This window comes from Phascolarctos cinereus, unplaced genomic scaffold (genome assembly GCF_003287225.1).
Source record: "Phascolarctos cinereus isolate Bilbo 61053 unplaced genomic scaffold, phaCin_HiC Scaffold_5;HRSCAF=322, whole genome shotgun sequence".
In the NCBI taxonomy this organism is placed as follows: domain Eukaryota; kingdom Metazoa; phylum Chordata; class Mammalia; order Diprotodontia; family Phascolarctidae; genus Phascolarctos; species Phascolarctos cinereus.
In genome coordinates, this window is record NW_027555958.1 from 162,136,854 (window position 1) to 162,154,660 (window position 17,807).

The 17,807-nt window shown below is 34.1% G+C and overlaps 1 protein-coding gene across 5 annotated transcripts in view; it reads left to right on the forward strand.

The window, feature by feature from the left end:
- Positions 1-17,807, forward strand: part of ASCC3 (activating signal cointegrator 1 complex subunit 3) — a 358,153-nt gene that overhangs the window by 184,742 nt on the left and 155,604 nt on the right. For all 5 annotated transcript variants that reach the window (XM_078155224.1, XM_020998271.2, XM_020998273.2 and 2 more), the window contains 5 exons: positions 2,504-2,623; positions 7,515-7,679; positions 9,889-9,975; positions 10,888-11,064; positions 16,145-16,370. In XM_078155224.1, coding sequence (XP_078011350.1) covers positions 2,504-2,623; positions 7,515-7,679; positions 9,889-9,975; positions 10,888-11,064; positions 16,145-16,370 — 775 coding nt within the window. The remainder of the gene's footprint in view (positions 1-2,503; positions 2,624-7,514; positions 7,680-9,888; positions 9,976-10,887; positions 11,065-16,144; positions 16,371-17,807) is intronic.

The window sequence follows — 17,807 nt, forward strand, 5'->3', positions numbered from 1 at the left end:
ATAATTTAGATTTCATCAGACAAGTGCACTATAGCTACGACCTACAGCAACTATTTAGAAGTAGTTATTGATTTTTGTCACTAGGTGGCAATCAAGGACTGGTATCTAAAAATATACTGCAATAATTTTATCATTGGGTAGATACATTTCTTTTATTGTAAATATCCAGAAGTCTTCTTTTGCATATCCCTGTTAACCCTGCAGTTTATTCCCACTGTTCTTTTATCATAATTGCTTAGAACTGTATTTTTTTTAAATTCTTGATTTCTTTTTCTTTGATACTAAGAGCGTGGTAATTTTTTTGTTTTTTATAAAATTATCTAATTTCAGAGTAGTTTATTATTTTAAAATGTCTTAATATATTCCATGATAAGAAAGCATTTTACATTTTTCAGTTGCAAATTCGGAAAAGAACTTAAGAAAGCATCTGGTCTTTAACCTTGCCTTCAAACTGACTTCCCTTAAAGCAGTCCAGACAAATGGATGTCTGTCCTATTATTTAAGACCTTTAGGGAATGAAATTGTATAGCTTCTTTTGTTTTAACCCATTCTGTGATTTAATACCCCCCCTTTACTGTAAGGAAATCCTTAAGAGAATTAAATTATAAATTATACCTCCATTTTGTCAAATTTTATGCAAAAGAATGTTCCTATTTTTGGTTTTGAAATCACATTATTTTTTACAGTAGAAGAAAGTGTGTGTGTGTGTGTGTGTGTGTGTGTGTGTGTAATGTCTTTTCTCCTATTCTTCCTGCCATTTCTCTTACTCCCTTTTATTGGTGAATACTAGTAAAAGTATGTTAATAAATACATTGATGTCATTACATAACTTCTTTGTTCATATAATTAAATAATGGTACTCATTTTACTTTTACTTTTGTGATTCTGTGTTAGCAATTAGAGTAGAGATGTAAAAAGATTGAGACACTGGAATGTGGGCTTTGTTCTAACTGTAATATTTTTATTAGTGTTGACCATTTTAGATATACATTCTTTTGGATATTTGGGAAAATGCATTGTGAATATAAGTGAATCGTCACAAAATGTTTGGGAGTTTGATAAAGTAATTTTTGTTTTGAGGATAAAGTTATTGAACAGTAACATATACACTGTGTTAATGCATTTTTTTAAAAAATGAAGTGGAAAACCTCAATTAAAGGAAAAGTGATTACTTGTCTTTATGTGCTGTTGGTATCATAATCATGTTGTTGATATAATTTTCTTGTTTTGTAAGACTTCTGTATTGCCTAAAAATACATTTCTACTTATTTTGGAGTTATCAGAATTGATAAGTTCAAAATTATCTAAGTTACTTTTTAAATGTTATTATTTCACATGAAATTATTTTTATTAAGCAGCATTATGGCATAGTGAATTGAGAGATGGCTTTGGAGTCAAGAAGACTTAGTTCAAGTCCAATCTCCAGGCAATACTTTAAGTCTAACTTACAAAACAGTTAATGATCTGAATTGGTAGAGAGAATTTGTCTACACTCATGAAATCACAAATCCGGGCCAGAAAAGGTTTTTCTGAATTATAAAAAATATATAAAGTGTAAGTCATTGATTTAAAAGTAACATACTAAATCAGGAACTGGATGTTACTTCAGACTGACAAATAAAAATAAACATGAAATTTAAAATTGGACTTGTTTGAAATGCATTTTTTATGATAATAATCATATTCAGCTATAAAAACTGAAGACTAAATAACATTTCCATTATTCTGATATATAACTTGGAGACACTATATGTATTTAGTGAAGAGAAGTATTCCAATAAAAACCATTTGATATGACCATCCTAATAAAATATTATCTAGAGAAATGGTGACGGTTTCAATGTATTTTGCTCAATTGTTTTCATAAAGCTTTTACATAGTATTGTAAAATGTGGTATGTATGTGAGTCTCAAAAAGGGAAATAGTGGTATAATCTGTGATGACTGTATATATCGATACAGTAAAGAAGTCTGAAACTAAAAATGATGTGTTATAGTGAAGTTAATTCACTTACAGTTTTCAAACTTTTTATTTTTTTAATTCATTTTCAAGGAGAACATATATTAATAGTGAAAGTTAAAAATATCCTTATTCTCAATTTGAAAAACATTATTAACCAAATATGAGGCTTAAGATAAAGAGCTGAAAAGCAGATAGATAATAGGTCATCTAGTCCTGTACCTTCGTTTAATAGATGAGGAATCTGTAGTGCTATCCATTAAGTGACTTGCCCATGGTCACATAATTAAGAAGTGGCAGCACTGTTATTTGAACCCAAGTCCTTGGACTCTATAGTCACTACTCTTTCATTTTGAAAACAGCATGTTCATTATTGCATTTTCAAACTGAGATGGAGTTTCTTTTAAATATTAATAGAAATGCCTGTAAATTGTTCACTTTCTTTTAAAAGTATAGATTGACTTAAACCCTTTGCTTATGAATAAATACTCTTGATTTTCTGCTTGTAACATATGTTTAATTTTTGTCATATTTGGACTTGCAGATTGCTCTGGGAACAGTAACTAATGTGGAAGAGGCAGTGAAGTGGATAAGTTACACTTATCTTTATGTACGGATGAGAGCAAATCCATTAGTATATGGCATCAGTCACAAAGCCTATCAGGTATAAAATTTTTAAAAAAAAATCAGATCTGCTTTCTGGTTTTGTAATCTATTCATGATATGAGGCTAAATATTTGCTGTTGCTGCTCCATCTGACAACAGCTATGTGCCTAGATAAAGGAAAGATTTTTTTATCTTTAATCAAAAGTACAAAGGAAAATCAGTTTTTGCTGTCTGTGGTCTTCTTTATTAAAACTTTTACTCCACTATACTGCTAAATAAATGTATTAATCGTCAACAGGTTACCTGTTATGTTCTTATTTCCACGATTTAAAATTTTATTGTTTTTCTACTACTTATTAGAATTTCAGTTTCTGAAATGTCAGAATAGAAAACCTAGCAAAGCTTTGAAAATAGACTTATGCTACATGTAATATATTCTTTTCAAGTCCCTTCTTAACACACAATCCATAATTAAGAGATAGCATATCATGAGCTTTCATTTTCTAAATTTTAGAATTGAGATCATTTTGTGTTGGTTTTTTTTAATGTTTTATTGTGTGGTTGAATGGGAACACAGTATGTGAATCATCTTTTTGTGGTTTGTATTTAGAGTTTTGTTGTCTGCATGGCTTATGGAGAATGAGAAAGTTTGTCTTTTCTTTAGAGCCATATTTTTAAATATTCCCTAATTATAGATTAAAATCAAGTTTCTTTCTAATAAAGAATTGTTTTATAGTCATTAACCAACTACTGATGACCAACACCCAACTTTGCTGACACTGGGAATGCTTTTGAATATAATTCATATAATTTTCTTTAAAAGCACTTAAAAAACTTTTCTATGTACATATGCTCTTTTACTAGGTATATTTTTACATGCCAAACAAACTGTTTAGTCATTTTTCCATTCATTGTTCTTTAAAGCATTCTCATGAGGTAAATTTGTAGATGATAACATTGAAGTACAAATGAGAAACAACCAATTTAAAGACTACAAACTAGATCCAGTAGATTATTATAATTTATAATTATCTTGATGGTCTTGGTATCACCATTCATTGTTTGAAACCTGCACCAAGTTTCAAATGGATCTTTCGTTTTATAGATATTAGGTAGAACATCTTAAAGGTTAATTCAACCCTCCTCAAAGTATAAATAAATTGACACTTAGGTAATAACTTAACCAAGATCACAGAGCAAGAGGTAGGATGCAAATGTGTATTTTCGAATTCCAAGTCTAATGATCTTTCCAATATATTCTGCTGTCTCCCGTACTTAAAGTTACCAGTGATCTCTTTATTGCTAGATAATTGCCTTTTCTCAATCCTGGTCCTTTCTGACTTCTCTGCAGCAGTTGACACTGTTAATTGCCTTTTCCTTCTGGATGCTCACTCTACTTTAGGATTTCTTAACACTACTCTCTCTTGGTTTTCTTTGTCTCCTTTGCTAGTTTTTCCATGTCTTGCCCACCAACCATAGATGTCCCCCTAGACTGTCCTGTATCAGTCAGTCAAACACTAAACATTAAGTGCGTCCTTTGTGCCAGTTTCTATGCTAAGTGCTAGGGATACAAAGAAAAGTAAAAGCAGTCCTTGCCCTCAAGGAGCTTACAATCTATCATCTCTCTCTTTTTCCTCTGCACTATCACACTTGGTGATATTATCAGGTCCCAAGGGTTCAGTTATTACCTCTAGGCAGAGGATTCCAGGATCTTCATGTCCAACCCTGTTCTATCTCTTACATCATCAGTTACTTTTTGAACACCTCAAACTGGATGTCCTATGGGCATTTTAGATTTAACATGTCCAAAATAATACTTGCTATTTTCTCAAATTCTTTTCCTCTTTCAAACTTATTATTACTTTTATTATTACAAGATGATTACTTTTAAAGACACCACCATTCTGTCACTCATCCAAGCCTACAACCTATGTCATCCTCAAAGTCTCACTTGCATTTACCACACTTAACCCAATCCAAGTCTTCCTGTGTCCCATTCTCTCCTCGTCACCCCTGGGCCTAGACTATTGGCTGTTGAGGTGATTTTCCTACTGACCGTTTACCTACCCCTTTTGCCTCTTCTCCTTCCCAAAACCCGCCCCACTCCACTCCCCATTACACACACACACACACACACACACACACACACACACACTCTGTAATGTACAGTGGTTCCACATTACCTGTTGAATCAAACTTAATGTCTCCTATTTGGCATTAAATCCTTTCATAAACTGGTCCCTTGCTCCATTTTTAGTCGTTTTTATACACTTTAAAACCTTTTACATGTTCTACAATCTAGCTATACTGAACTACTGTTGTTCCTCACAAGAAACCCCATCTACTAATCTCTGAATTTCCATTGCCTGATCTCCAATCCTGAAATGCTGTGCCTCCTCATCTCCACATCTTAGTTTCCCTGGATTCTTTCCTTTTCCAGTCTCCCCCAACACCAGCTGTTAGTACCTTCTATTCTGGTATTACCTTCCATCTAATATATATGTATATATTTATGTATGTGTATGTGTATCTTGCCACCTGGTTACTTACATTTTATTAGAATGTAGCTCCTTGAGGGTAGGACTGTTTTTCCCTTTCTTTTTATCTCTAGCACTTCACCTCAGTAAATACTTTTTGACTAATTGTTAGTGAAATGTATGTATGACCTATAAAATTTCATAGGAATAGTTTAAAATAAGGAAATTTTATGTTTACGAATGTATATGCCCCAATGAAAATATTCTGAGAAGCTTCATGGAAAGAAATCCAAAAAACAAATACTTATATGGTAGATATGAAATAAAGAGCAAAATAGTAATTTCTATACATTTTACTATTTTAAGAGAATTAATTTTTTAAAATTTTCTTTTCCTTACAAAATATATGGCATCTTTTTACCATAATACAACTCTCTCGATTAGTGACGTATCTGTCTTACTAAAACTATGTATATGAGTAATATATATTTTATTCTACTAAGTGATTAGCTGTGAAGTTCATGGTAGATAATTCGATGTAAGTAATTTCACTGTCCTTTACTTGTTTACTAATATGGATTTCTAAGTGTTGTATTTTATAAACCTGAGGCAGTGAATGTCTTTATTTTTTAGCTCAGTTTATTGGTAGTATGCCAATTCATCACACACAACTACTGAAGTCACTATTTTCTGTAATCCCTGTGTATGTATGTCTGTCTTTCTCTCTCTATCCCTTCCTCTCATTCTTCTGTCCCCCCATTTCCTCTTTCCCCCTTTCTCATTCTTCCCCCTTTTCCCTCTCTGTCTTTTTCTGTTTCTCTCCGTCTCTCCTTTTTCTTTGTCTCTGTCTCTGTCTCTGTCTCTCTCACACACACACACACACACACACACACACACACACACACACACACACACACACACACATATTCACAGTCCAGATCTGTGATGTCATTGGTTTAGGGAAATGTCAGTGAAGAAATTCAACCACTGCGGATCAGCACTTACACTATAATTTAACATCATAAAATTGACTGGGGCACTAAAGAGGTTAAGCAACCTGCCCAGGAACACACAACCAGTGTGCATCAGAGACTGAACTTGAACCCAGATCTTCCTTCCAGCTCTCTATCTATATCAGGCTGCTGTTCCACCATGTAGTACAGATTTTGGTTTTAAATCTGTTCCTAAATTCTACCGCTTTGATTAAAGTTTTCAAGAATAAAACACAGGTTTGTTGATGTGTGACATCAGTTCAAAATAGTTACTACTGCTTCATCCTTGACAGTTAGGTGATAGAGCATTGGACCTGGAATCAGGGTGGCCTGAGTTCAAATCCTGTCTCAGACACTTACTGACTGTGAGCCTAGACAGAACCCCGAACTTCTCTCTACTTTAGTGTCATTCTCTGTAAAATGAAGATAATAACAGCATCTACTTCCCAGCTTTGTTGTGATAATCACATGAGTTAATATTTGTAAAGTTCTTTGTAAACCTTAAAGTGCTATGTAAATGCTAGCTAGCCAGTAGCAGCTGTAGTACTAGTAGCAGTAGTAGTATGCTCTAGAGTGTAGGTTCTGGAATCAGAAATACCTGAATCCCAATACACCTCAGATCCTGATTAGCTGTGTGATTCTGGACAAGTTATTTAACCTCTCGGTGCCTTAGTTTCTTCATCTACAAAATGGCAATAATTACAACTCTTACCTCACAGGGTTGTTGAGAGGATCAAAGGAGTTTATATTTGTTAAGTGTTTTGCAAACCTTGAAGTGCTGTATAAGTGCTAGCTATACTGTCTCTGCAGACAAAGGTATCCATTGGCAATTAGGGGGAAATGGTGAAAGAATATATTATACTTCAAGGAAGTAATTAATAAATTCATTTTTTATGACTTGGATTAATACCAATGTAGCCGGGACCCTGGAAGGCAACCCAGACTATCATTTCTACAATGAGAGAAGAATAATGTTACATTTTAAAAATGCTTATTTGGTTAAATGGTAGAAGAAAAATGTAAATTGTTTATTTTCTATTCAGGTTCTACAAACTGTGTGCAAGGTACCATGTTAAAGTATATCAAAATTTGAAGACTGCACAGTGGCACAGATCAATCAGCAATTTGCCAAATTTTAATTTTATATTTTAAAAGATTATTGTAGCCACAGTCATAACATAAATAAATAATTTCTCTACATATACAGTTCTTTTTTATATTTCATGGTTATAATGTAAGAAGCTCTTTTTTATATTTCATGGTTATAATGTAATTTTTTCACTGGTTACATAAATGTAGCTGTAAAGTTATCAAACATATATTTCTTAAGTAATGGTAGTAAAGAAGGGTGTCTCCTTGTCTTCTAAATAAGATGTCAGTAACAAAATTAGGTAACTGTTATAATTACCTAACTATTTGAAAATTGGAGTCCAATAAAAATGACATTTCATCATTCACTGTATGTGTCCTTCTTCTATAGATGGACCCAACATTGGAGAAACATCGAGAACAGTTAGTCATTGAAGTTGGACGAAAGCTAGACAAAGCCCGCATGATTCGTTTTGAAGAACGGACTGGATATTTTTCTTCAACAGATTTGGGCAGGACTGCTAGCCACTACTATATCAAATACAACACCATTGAGGTATAGTATAATAAATAAAATTTCACTAATACATTTATTAATAACCTGGTGCTTTTCCTATATTTCCCTATTTAAGAGAAAAAATTGAAATAAGCGTTATTCAGAAATTTTTTTTTTATTTCTAGGTTTGTAATTTCTTTTGTTATAGGGAATTCCCAATGAGAAAAATCATTCTGACAATGCAGCTCCTGCTGTTTAATTGGAAGTCTTAAAGAGTTGCCTGGGGCCCTCAGTGGTGGGGTGATTTACCCTGTGTGTCAGAGCCCCACTGTGCTTGACAGAGCTTGAATCTCAGTCCTCCTGACTTGAAAGGCAGCTTTTTATCCACTACACTATGCTGTCAATATCCCTTGATGTGAAGGTGCAAGCCCTGATAAGTTCTACAAAACTGGAAAAGCTTCATGGTCTGGCGGCAGACTGTGTCTCTTTTCTGAGACACTAGTCTAGCAAGGAGTATAGGAGCACAGTACATCACCATGTTTCATGCACTACCTCAAGCACCAGTAGAGAAATTCTTATGCTTAAGGTCTAAAGAGACAGGAAAGTAGGCTTAGATGGAAAGAGAGTAGCCATAATTTGAACACTTCAGATCAAGTCTGTTAACTGATCAGATTTCAGATAGGTAATATGCTAAAGATGAACAGCCCCAAACACAGGATATTAACTCTTTGTCATAACTCAAGCTCTGTATGTGTTGGGGGGGGGGTGCATGCACATACGCATGTGCGCACTTGTGAGTGTGTGTGTGTGTGTGTGTGTGTGTGTGTTTATATTCCCAGAAGCAAGCACAGTGCTTGGAACATTGTAGTTTCTTAATAAATGCTTATTGATTGATTGATTGATTGATTGAATTGATTAGAGATTTACATGCCTTACCCCAGCTGCTACCAGCCACTTAGTTGGTCCCAGTTATGTCCCAGTGTAAATTGCCAAAACATAGGGCCAAATATGACAAGATATCTTTGGCAACATTAACAAAGTGTGTGGATTATATCTCTACATGGACATCACAACTATATGGACCCATCTTTCATTATGTTTTCTACATTTCAGAGGACATCCTAATGTATTTACCAGTTTTCTTTCAGCCTTTTGAGAACCAATATCTGATTTTTTATCGTGGTGTATCTTTTTATGATGTCATCATATTGCATTATCTTATTACTCTTACCCAATAGTTCGTAGCTAACTGCATATTTTCCTTAGCTCACTCACCAGTTGGTTTGTCACCAACTTAATCACTTTCTGAGAGACTGTCAATTACTTTAGGTTGCTTGTCCATTGGGTTTTGGGTTGTGGGAATGAATTAAATGTGAGAGCACTTTTTAAAACACAGAGCATAGTAGAAAGGTAGTGTGGTATAGTAAAAAGAGCAAAATGCATTTGGAGTCAGGAAGAATCTGAGTTCTCATCTTGCCTGTAAAACTTAGGAGCAACAGGACCATGGCCATGTATTTGATCTCTCTATGCCCAAGCGTCTTCATTAGTAACATGAGGATAATAATGCTTTTAGTGTCTTTCACAACATTGGTGTGAAAGTGTGCTTTGTAAATCTTAAAGTGCAGTGTCATTCTAAGGTATTATTACTGCTATTATTACACAGTTGTAAAAAAAAAGTATTTTTAATGTTGCCTCCAGGCCACCTCTAATTCCTATTTCTGCCCTTCCTCTGTGCCCATTCCTTATATTATTTTTTTTACTTGGTACAAACTATCCTGTATAACCTTTTTAGTAAAATTTTCAAAGCCTTTGGCAACAGTAGGCAAGCTATATATGCCTATTTGTTTCACTTTTAATTTTATGGGATATGTAAGTTGGCAAGTGTGGGACTAATAGTGTTTATTTGCATATGCACACATTGAAGGAGAACAGGACCCTAACCATCATGATGCAAATTCTTAGTGATCTTACAGTGGCTCTGCTAGAAAATTTAAATAAATGTTTGTAGTTTTGGAGATCTCCTAGCTAATGCATGTTTTAGAAATGGATTTTAGTCTTATTTAAGTGAATGAAGTGATGCTTCCAAAGCTATGATTTAAGGAATAAAGAGTGTTCAATAGACATTATAAACTCTTGCTGTGTTCTAGGGAGAGGGGGATGTGTGTGTGTTGTGCAGTCTAATAAAAATTCCAATTGTATTTAATCATTTAAATTACAATATGGGACTTTCCTTTACAATAATAATTAAATATTAAACTTACTTTGGTAGACTTTCAATGAACTCTTTGATGCTCATAAAACAGAAGGAGATATCCTTGCTATAGTGTCTAAAGCTGAAGAATTTGAGCAAATTAAGGTAAGATTATTTGCAGTTGGAACCACTTATGTATAACATATAAGTATTTAAACCCTATCTTTAAAAATACTACACCATTTTCTCCTTATAGAATTCTTATTCCAGGAAAATATAAACTGAATAACATACAGTATTTCAGAATGTGGGGAATTGCTTTAATCTACCAAAATTATGTAACTCCAGTGTGATTTATTGTCACATTGTGACATCATATATTGGTCCTGTACTATCAAATTCAAATATCTGCTTTTTTAAAATAAGTGTTGTGTTAACAGAAACTTTAGGAAATCACAAAGAATGCAAATGTATGTTTTGTTTTATAATACATTATATAATACTATATAATACTATAATAATATAATAAATTAATGGTAATATAGAATGTTGTGTTTTATTCAAACCTTTGATATGAATTTTTCTTTAGTTGTATTATTAATCTTATTAACAGTGAAAATTTTCATACCATGAATCATAGTACTTCACCATCTTGAGGTGTGACTGCATTATACAGTGTGAAAAATATATGACTATAATGAATGCATTCAATATTAATTCAAGATTGACCTAATCTAGATGGACAGAGGTTTTACTCTGGTCAAATAAAAAATGAAATCTCATCAGTTGGAGGATAGTGAGGTCAGAAGATTCAATTTTTGTGGCATATCAAATTTTTGTATGTCAATGGCAACCTTAATATTGGTGATGAATAATAATGTAATTTTATGAGTATTAAGACCATTTCAAATAACATTTTATTAGCAATAGTGCGTGGGAGTTGTTTAGTATTAAAATAGGAAACATTTATAGCAAAATAGATTTTTTTTTAAAAATGAATGTCAGTTTAAATTTATAGTGTGACTTTTTTCTTAAAAATCAACCATTAGTTATTCTTAAAGATTTTTTCCCCTATAGGTCAGAGAAGAAGAAATAGAGGAGTTAGATGTTTTATTGAATAATTTCTGTGAACTTTCTGCCCCTGGAGGTGTAGAAAATAGTTATGGAAAAATAAATATCCTTCTTCAAACATATATAAGCCGAGGAGAGATGGATAGTTTCTCTCTGATATCAGATTCTGCATATGTTGCACAGGTAAGATTTTTTTTTCTTTTCCTCATTCATTCTCAATGTTTCCTACATAAATAACTTACTCAGTATAGGTGTATTGTAGACTAATATTGTGAGAAACTTTTAATAACTGAAATAGATACATTTCATCAGACTTATTTGTCTCTTAAGAAACATGCTTTAAATTAGCCTTTTTATTTTCTAGGTTTGTGAAAATCAAAGGTGAGGATTATTAGTTTGAAATATTTCTTATGGCCATGTTTTTTATTTAACAAAATAATATAACAACCCAATATGATTATCATTTTGTTTTACTCATTTACAGAAGGCAAGGATATGATTGGATTTTAGAATTTAAAATATCTTAGAAAGCTGGAAACTTTCCGTGTGTGTGTGTACTGTATAACACATTCCTGTGATCTAAGTTTAATGAATGTATCTTGTACCAAATTAATTTTAAATGTGATCATATTCAAACTCTCAACAAATAAACCTTTCACTGACCCCTTAGTTTATAATATTGGGGACTTAGAGGAAAGTGTTTCCCTCAACCATGAAGTTCAGTGAATTTCTAACTTTTTTAAAAGATGATGTCTTAAACTCTCTAGTAATTCAATTTGGGCCTACACTTCATGAGGGCAATGTAGGTCATTTTGTTTACAATCCTCTTTTCCATTTAAATAAAAGGGGAAAAAAAAGATTTGCTCCTTTAAATGAGCTTTTTCAACCTAACAAACTTTCTTTTAGAACTTGTCTTCATTTATTAAGAACATCCTTCTTTTCCATTACATTTCATTAGTTAATAACAACTTTAAGTAAAAGTAAAGACAGTCCTAACTAAACATGCTAAACACATAGTTTTATTAAATTTTATTGTTGTAATAGGTTTTGTGAGAATGAAGGAGTATAATGTAATGAGACGAAAATAGGAAGAGATATATGGTTTTGAAATATAAAGGTGTAATATAAGGAAGATGTATTTCCATGGAATGTTATATTTCACATTAAAACAAATACAAAGAAATAGTTTAAAATTCCTTTAAACATGAAAAAAGGTAAAGTTTACAAATGTGACTTAGGTACATTAATATACTAATTGAAAGCATTCTAGAATGTAATAAAAACTGTGTCCAGGTGATGATTTCATAAAATATAAAAAGTGGAAACAGGTGTGGTGAGAAGCTTTTAAGTTATCCCATTTTTCACTGATCTTAGGTTGCATATGGTTCTCCAGTGGGATATCAGAGAACAATATGCACTTAATAAGCACTGTTATAACTTGGCAACAGTCTTTGTTTCTAACTTCCTCGTTTTTTGTTTTTTTTCACTAAATACTATTATCTTAATGTTTTGTTTTGTTTAGTTGATGGCATGGCTAGGAAGTCTGAGAAACTTTATTTATGCATAGTTTTATCTGAAGCTGTATTATGTTAACAATAACATAATTGTTAACAAGCCTGATTTGATTAAGAGACATTAGTTTAGTCTTGATGATTATGATGTGTTATTTTATCAGATACTGATATGAGAATATAAGGGCTATATTGTTTAGATAAATCTGTAGACCATGCAGCCTTATATTATGCTTCTGGCAGTGTCACCAAAGGACATAAATGTCCTTTCCATATATATAATGTAATGGAACATGGTAGTCCTCCATAAAGTTAGTTACTTTATGGCACTATCCTTTACCCCTTACAATTAGACTCTAGTCTCTAAGACTAAAAGTTGCCCAGCAATTGCTGGTCACATGGGTATAGGGAATTTCTTATTCAAGGGTTCCCTATCCAGGGGTGGGAAACCTGCGACCTCAAGGCCACATGTGCCCTTTTAGGTCCTCAAGTGCGACCTTTTGACTGAATCCAAGTTTTACAGAATAAATCCTTTTATTAAGATTTGTTCTAGGAAGTTTGGATTCAGTCAGTGGTCTGCCCTTGAAGACCTAGAGGGCCACATGTAGCCTCCAGGCCACAGGTACCCCTCCCCTGCAGGATACTATTGAAATAATAAATATGAACCAAAAAACTCGATTCAGTGTTTCAGTAGATAAATGATCTCAATGTCAATACTGCCCCCAAACAGTGTAGATTGCCATCCATCCCATACCTTCTCATCTTATTGAGTTCTTGTCCATGGACTCCAATGAATCCTACATGAAGAAGGATGCTCTATCCAAGGCTCTAGAAGGCTTCTTGTAGGATTTTAAAAATTCTGTGTGCACCACTCAGTGTACCTATCTGTTATACCCCAGTCCTACTACATGGCTGACCCACCTTTTTTTCTGATCATTACTTCCCATGTGTTACCTACTATACCACTTTTTGCATACAAATCATTGTCAACAAGAAGTTGCACCCTGCTTATATCTATCTTGCTCCTCTACAGTGCTCTTTAGAGATTATGATGTTCCGTGATTCATAGCTTTATAGCATCAGTTGTACTTTAAAAAAAAATTCCCACACACAATCCATGCTATTCGTCATATTCAATTCTGGGCCCAGCTCATGATTCAGTAATGCTTATCCAATATGCAGGTAATGATACAATAACTCAATGGACTGTTCACCCAATGCATATACAATAGGTTTAATAGTAGGCATTCATTTTTCATCCATTGATTTTTTTCCTATATGTATTTGTTGACCAATTTATCTTGAATGGTTGTAAACCTCATTGAAAAGTCCCTTTAGTATTCTAGGGCTTAGTATAGTCAGTAGAATAGCATACTCAAGAACATATGGTAGGCCTCATCTTATAAAAGGAATGTACTTTTTGTTTGTATTTTACACAGAACAATAGGAAACACCTTTTCTCCCCTTTTACTCCTCACTTATAAATGTTGATCCAGAGGATCATTCAGCAAAGTTATCATATCATCACATCTTTCATTTTACAGATAACAGAACTGAGACTCACAAATTTACCCAAGGTTGTAGAGGAAATAAAAGCCACAATTTTGAACTTGTATTCTCTCACTTCAGAATCAGTATTCCTGCTATACCAATGCCTAAAACAAAACTGTAATGCTATATTTTTTTGAAAAGTATCCATCACTACAGGGCTAAAGTTAATATAAAACAAGTGGGAAAGGGTATTTGCTAGCTTCATGTTCAATGAAGAATCTAAACAAAGTTAGGTTCCCTATATAAAGTGAGGTCCACAAATGCCTTTGAGAATGCTATTCTACTGACCATAGTAAGCCCTAGAATACTAAAGATACTGGTAGTAGTATTCAGGTATTGGACTTCAAGTGTGCTATTGCACTCTTGCATAAAACTGATATAACTGATGTGCATAGATCTAAAATACTAAGTACAATCCCTGGGGGAAAAAAATTCCATTTCCTGCTGTCTCTCCCTTCACATTCTTTGCTATCCACATCAGTTCTAACCCTCCATAATATTAATCTTCCTCTGCCCTCCAAAGGATTTCCTTTAGAATATTTCCTCTTCTTTGAACAAGTTAGCTTCATCCTCAGATTCTTCCTCTTGGGTAGGAAGTGAAACCTGAAATTTCCCTGAATCACACCATTTGAGAGGCAAAAACTTCAAAAAGAAAGCTAAGACAATAAAATGCCCCACGAGTCAGAGAATTCAAGGATTGGATTGGAAGGGACTTCAGTGACCATCTAGCACAACCCATACACAAAAGGAATGCCCACTGTAGTATGCCTAGCCAAGTGGTCTTGCAAACTCTACTTGAAGAGCTCCAAAGAAGGAAAACTCACCACCTCTCAAGGCAGCCCATTCTCCTTTTTGACAGCTCTAATTATAGGAAGTTTTTTTCCTACATTATGCCTAAATTTTCCTCTTTGAAGCTTCCATCCATTAAACCTAGCTTCTTTCTTCTTAAATAAAACAGAAAAAAAAAATCTAATCTTTCCACATGAGAGCCCTTTAAATACTTGCAGATAGCTATGTTTCTCTGCACCTCACCCCCAACCCTCCAAAACCACTCTTCTTTTTTATGACTTAATGATCCCTAGTTCTCTCAACCAATCTGCATATGACATGAACTCAAAGCTGTGTACCTTGATTGCCCTCCTCTATGCATTGTCCAGCTTATCAGTGTCCTTCTTAAACTGTGGTGAAAAGACCTGAATATGACATACCAGAGGAGGTCTGATTAGGAAAGAACATTGGAAGCCTCACCTCCTTGTTTCTGGAATATTGCTCAAGACCATGTTAGCCTTTGGGCCCATTCCTCTGCTGCTAGATGCTCCTTGACTCCTAGGAGTAGAAGTTAACACACTCAGCTGATAATTTCAGACCCTTGCTTTGCTACCTTCTCTTAACAGCCTGTCTTGCTACCTTTGACCTTACATTTTCATTTTTTCTTTTTCTTTCTTTTTTTTCTTGTTTTGTTTTAGGCAGTGGGGTTAAGTGACTTCCAGGGTCACACAGCTAATAAGTGTTATATGTCTGAGGTCGGATTTGAACTCAGGTTCTCCTGAATCCAGAGCTGGTGCTCTATCCACTGCGCCACCTAGCTACCCCTACATTTACATTTTCACTAGTGCTAATAACCTTGTCCAGATCTCTTCTTCTCTTGTCATATGTTGCCTCCAGGACAGTTACCTTTAGCACACAATTTAATATACCATTTAATATAAAAATATTAAATTTTCCTTCCAAGTAAATTGCTGGCCATTTAATTATTTTTCTTATTTGTTGCAACAAATTATTTTTATTCTAATAGAAAAATGTTAAGGTAATTTCATGATGAAAATCTTATAATGGGCTTTAATGGGGGGAGGGCGGGAGATGCCTAAAGAACATTTTTTTAAAAGTTACTCCAATCTCATTTTTAAAATTGTATCTGATAACACATTTGTTCCATCCCTGCTGTAACTGCTTTCTATCTGCTCAATGTAATCTTGTTATTTCATGTTCTTTCCCTTTTCTCTCCCACCTTAGAATCTGAACTCTATGAGAATAGAGACAGTTTTTCCCTTTCTCTGTATCCCCAGCACTTAACATAGTACCTAGCACATAATAAGCACTTTATAAATGCCTGTTATCTGACTGATATTTACAAGGAATCTTTAAAGTTTAACATCTCATCTTTTCATCCTTTTTTATACCCCACTTCTTTTGTTCTACAGAATGCAGCTAGAATTGTGCGTGCCCTTTTTGAAGTTGCTCTTAGGAAACGGTGGCCTGCTATGACTTATCGGCTTTTGAACCTCAGCAAAGTCATTGACAAGCGTTTGTGGGGTTGGGCTAGCCCTTTGCGACAGTTTTCAGTGTTACCACCATCTGTCCTTACAAAATTAGAAGAAAAGAAACTCACTGTAGATAAGCTGAAAGACATGAGGAAAGATGAAATAGGTAAGAAAGAATTGAATTGTTTTTAAAATGTTATTTGGAAATAAAATCTTTTGTCTATTAAAAATATCATTATGGTATTTCACATGAAGTGTTATTATTTTGATTATGAAATCTAGTATCCTTTTCTTGTGGAAACTATTATTTTACCCTTGTACTAACAGCAAGGTATGTGGAAAAGATCACTGGACTCAGATTTGGAAAACCTGATTTTTGTTATGGTTTAACCACATGATAACTTTTTTTCACCTTTTGAAGGCCACTTAGTTTGTATGAACCTCAGTTCCTTTTTTTTTTTTTTAATAAAATACAAGTTAATATTTACATAAAATAACTCGTAGGTTACTGTGAGGATCAAATGAGATAATATATGAAAATCTCTTTTCAACCCTAAAAAGCTATAGAAATTTAAGACACTATTATCCTTCACTAAAGTCCTACTCTGATGCCTCATTGTGGAGTGTAAGGGATCCTGAATTGTCAAAGGTTTTGTCAGCAGGACACAGCTCTGACAAGTTTAACAAGCTGGAAAACCTTCAGATATGAGCACAACAACAAATTATATTCAACCAAGTTCAGAGAGGCTAATCACCAAAAGGTGATGATTTTTTTAAGCCATAAGAATTTAGGAAAATCTGTTAAGTTGTAAAAAAGATTATTTATCTTCGTCACTGGAGGCAAGACCATCAGATCATATATCCCTAAAGAATTATAACAGCTATGTTACATCAGTAGTAAAGTAATCCTTTTATTCTTCCTTGATTCCCTCTCTTACTCCCCTAAAAAGCTTTCCCTAGATCTCTGTTCTTGTCTCCAAACTTCCCCCACCTCCAGCACTTCCATGAGGCCATAAGGACCTCATCTACTATTTAAGTGATATAAGACCATTCAACACAAATTCTTCTTATCCCATTCTCTTAATCTCAAAACCTTGACATCACACTCCACTCCCTCTTACTTTCTCCTAGTCTCTGCTCATGAGGTAGCCCTTCCCCTTGCCAAGGCCAATTGCTCTATCTGGGCCCTTGAAACTACTCCTTTTCAGTCTTCTTTATTGGTTCATCCTTCATATCATGCCCCCTAGCTAGGGGTGTTTCCTGAACCTCTCTCCTATGATCCCAGTGTTTCTCTGTCTACACTCTTAGTGAAATCATCAGCTCTCATGAGTTTATCCTCTCTATGCTGATAACTTGAGACTGAGCCAAGATGGTGAAATAGCAGAAAGAAGCGCATCCTAGCTCTTCCACTGAATCCCCTCCCCAGAAACCTAGTAAATGCAGCAGACTGAATTCTTATTGGGAAATCCTAGGAAAAAATCACAGTAAGTAATTTTTCCAACCCAGGGTGGCTGAAGGATACAAATAGAAAGGTTTGTAGACACTGGAGACTGAGTTTGGCCAAGAGCAATGCATGCAGAACATTAAAGTACCCAAGGACTAA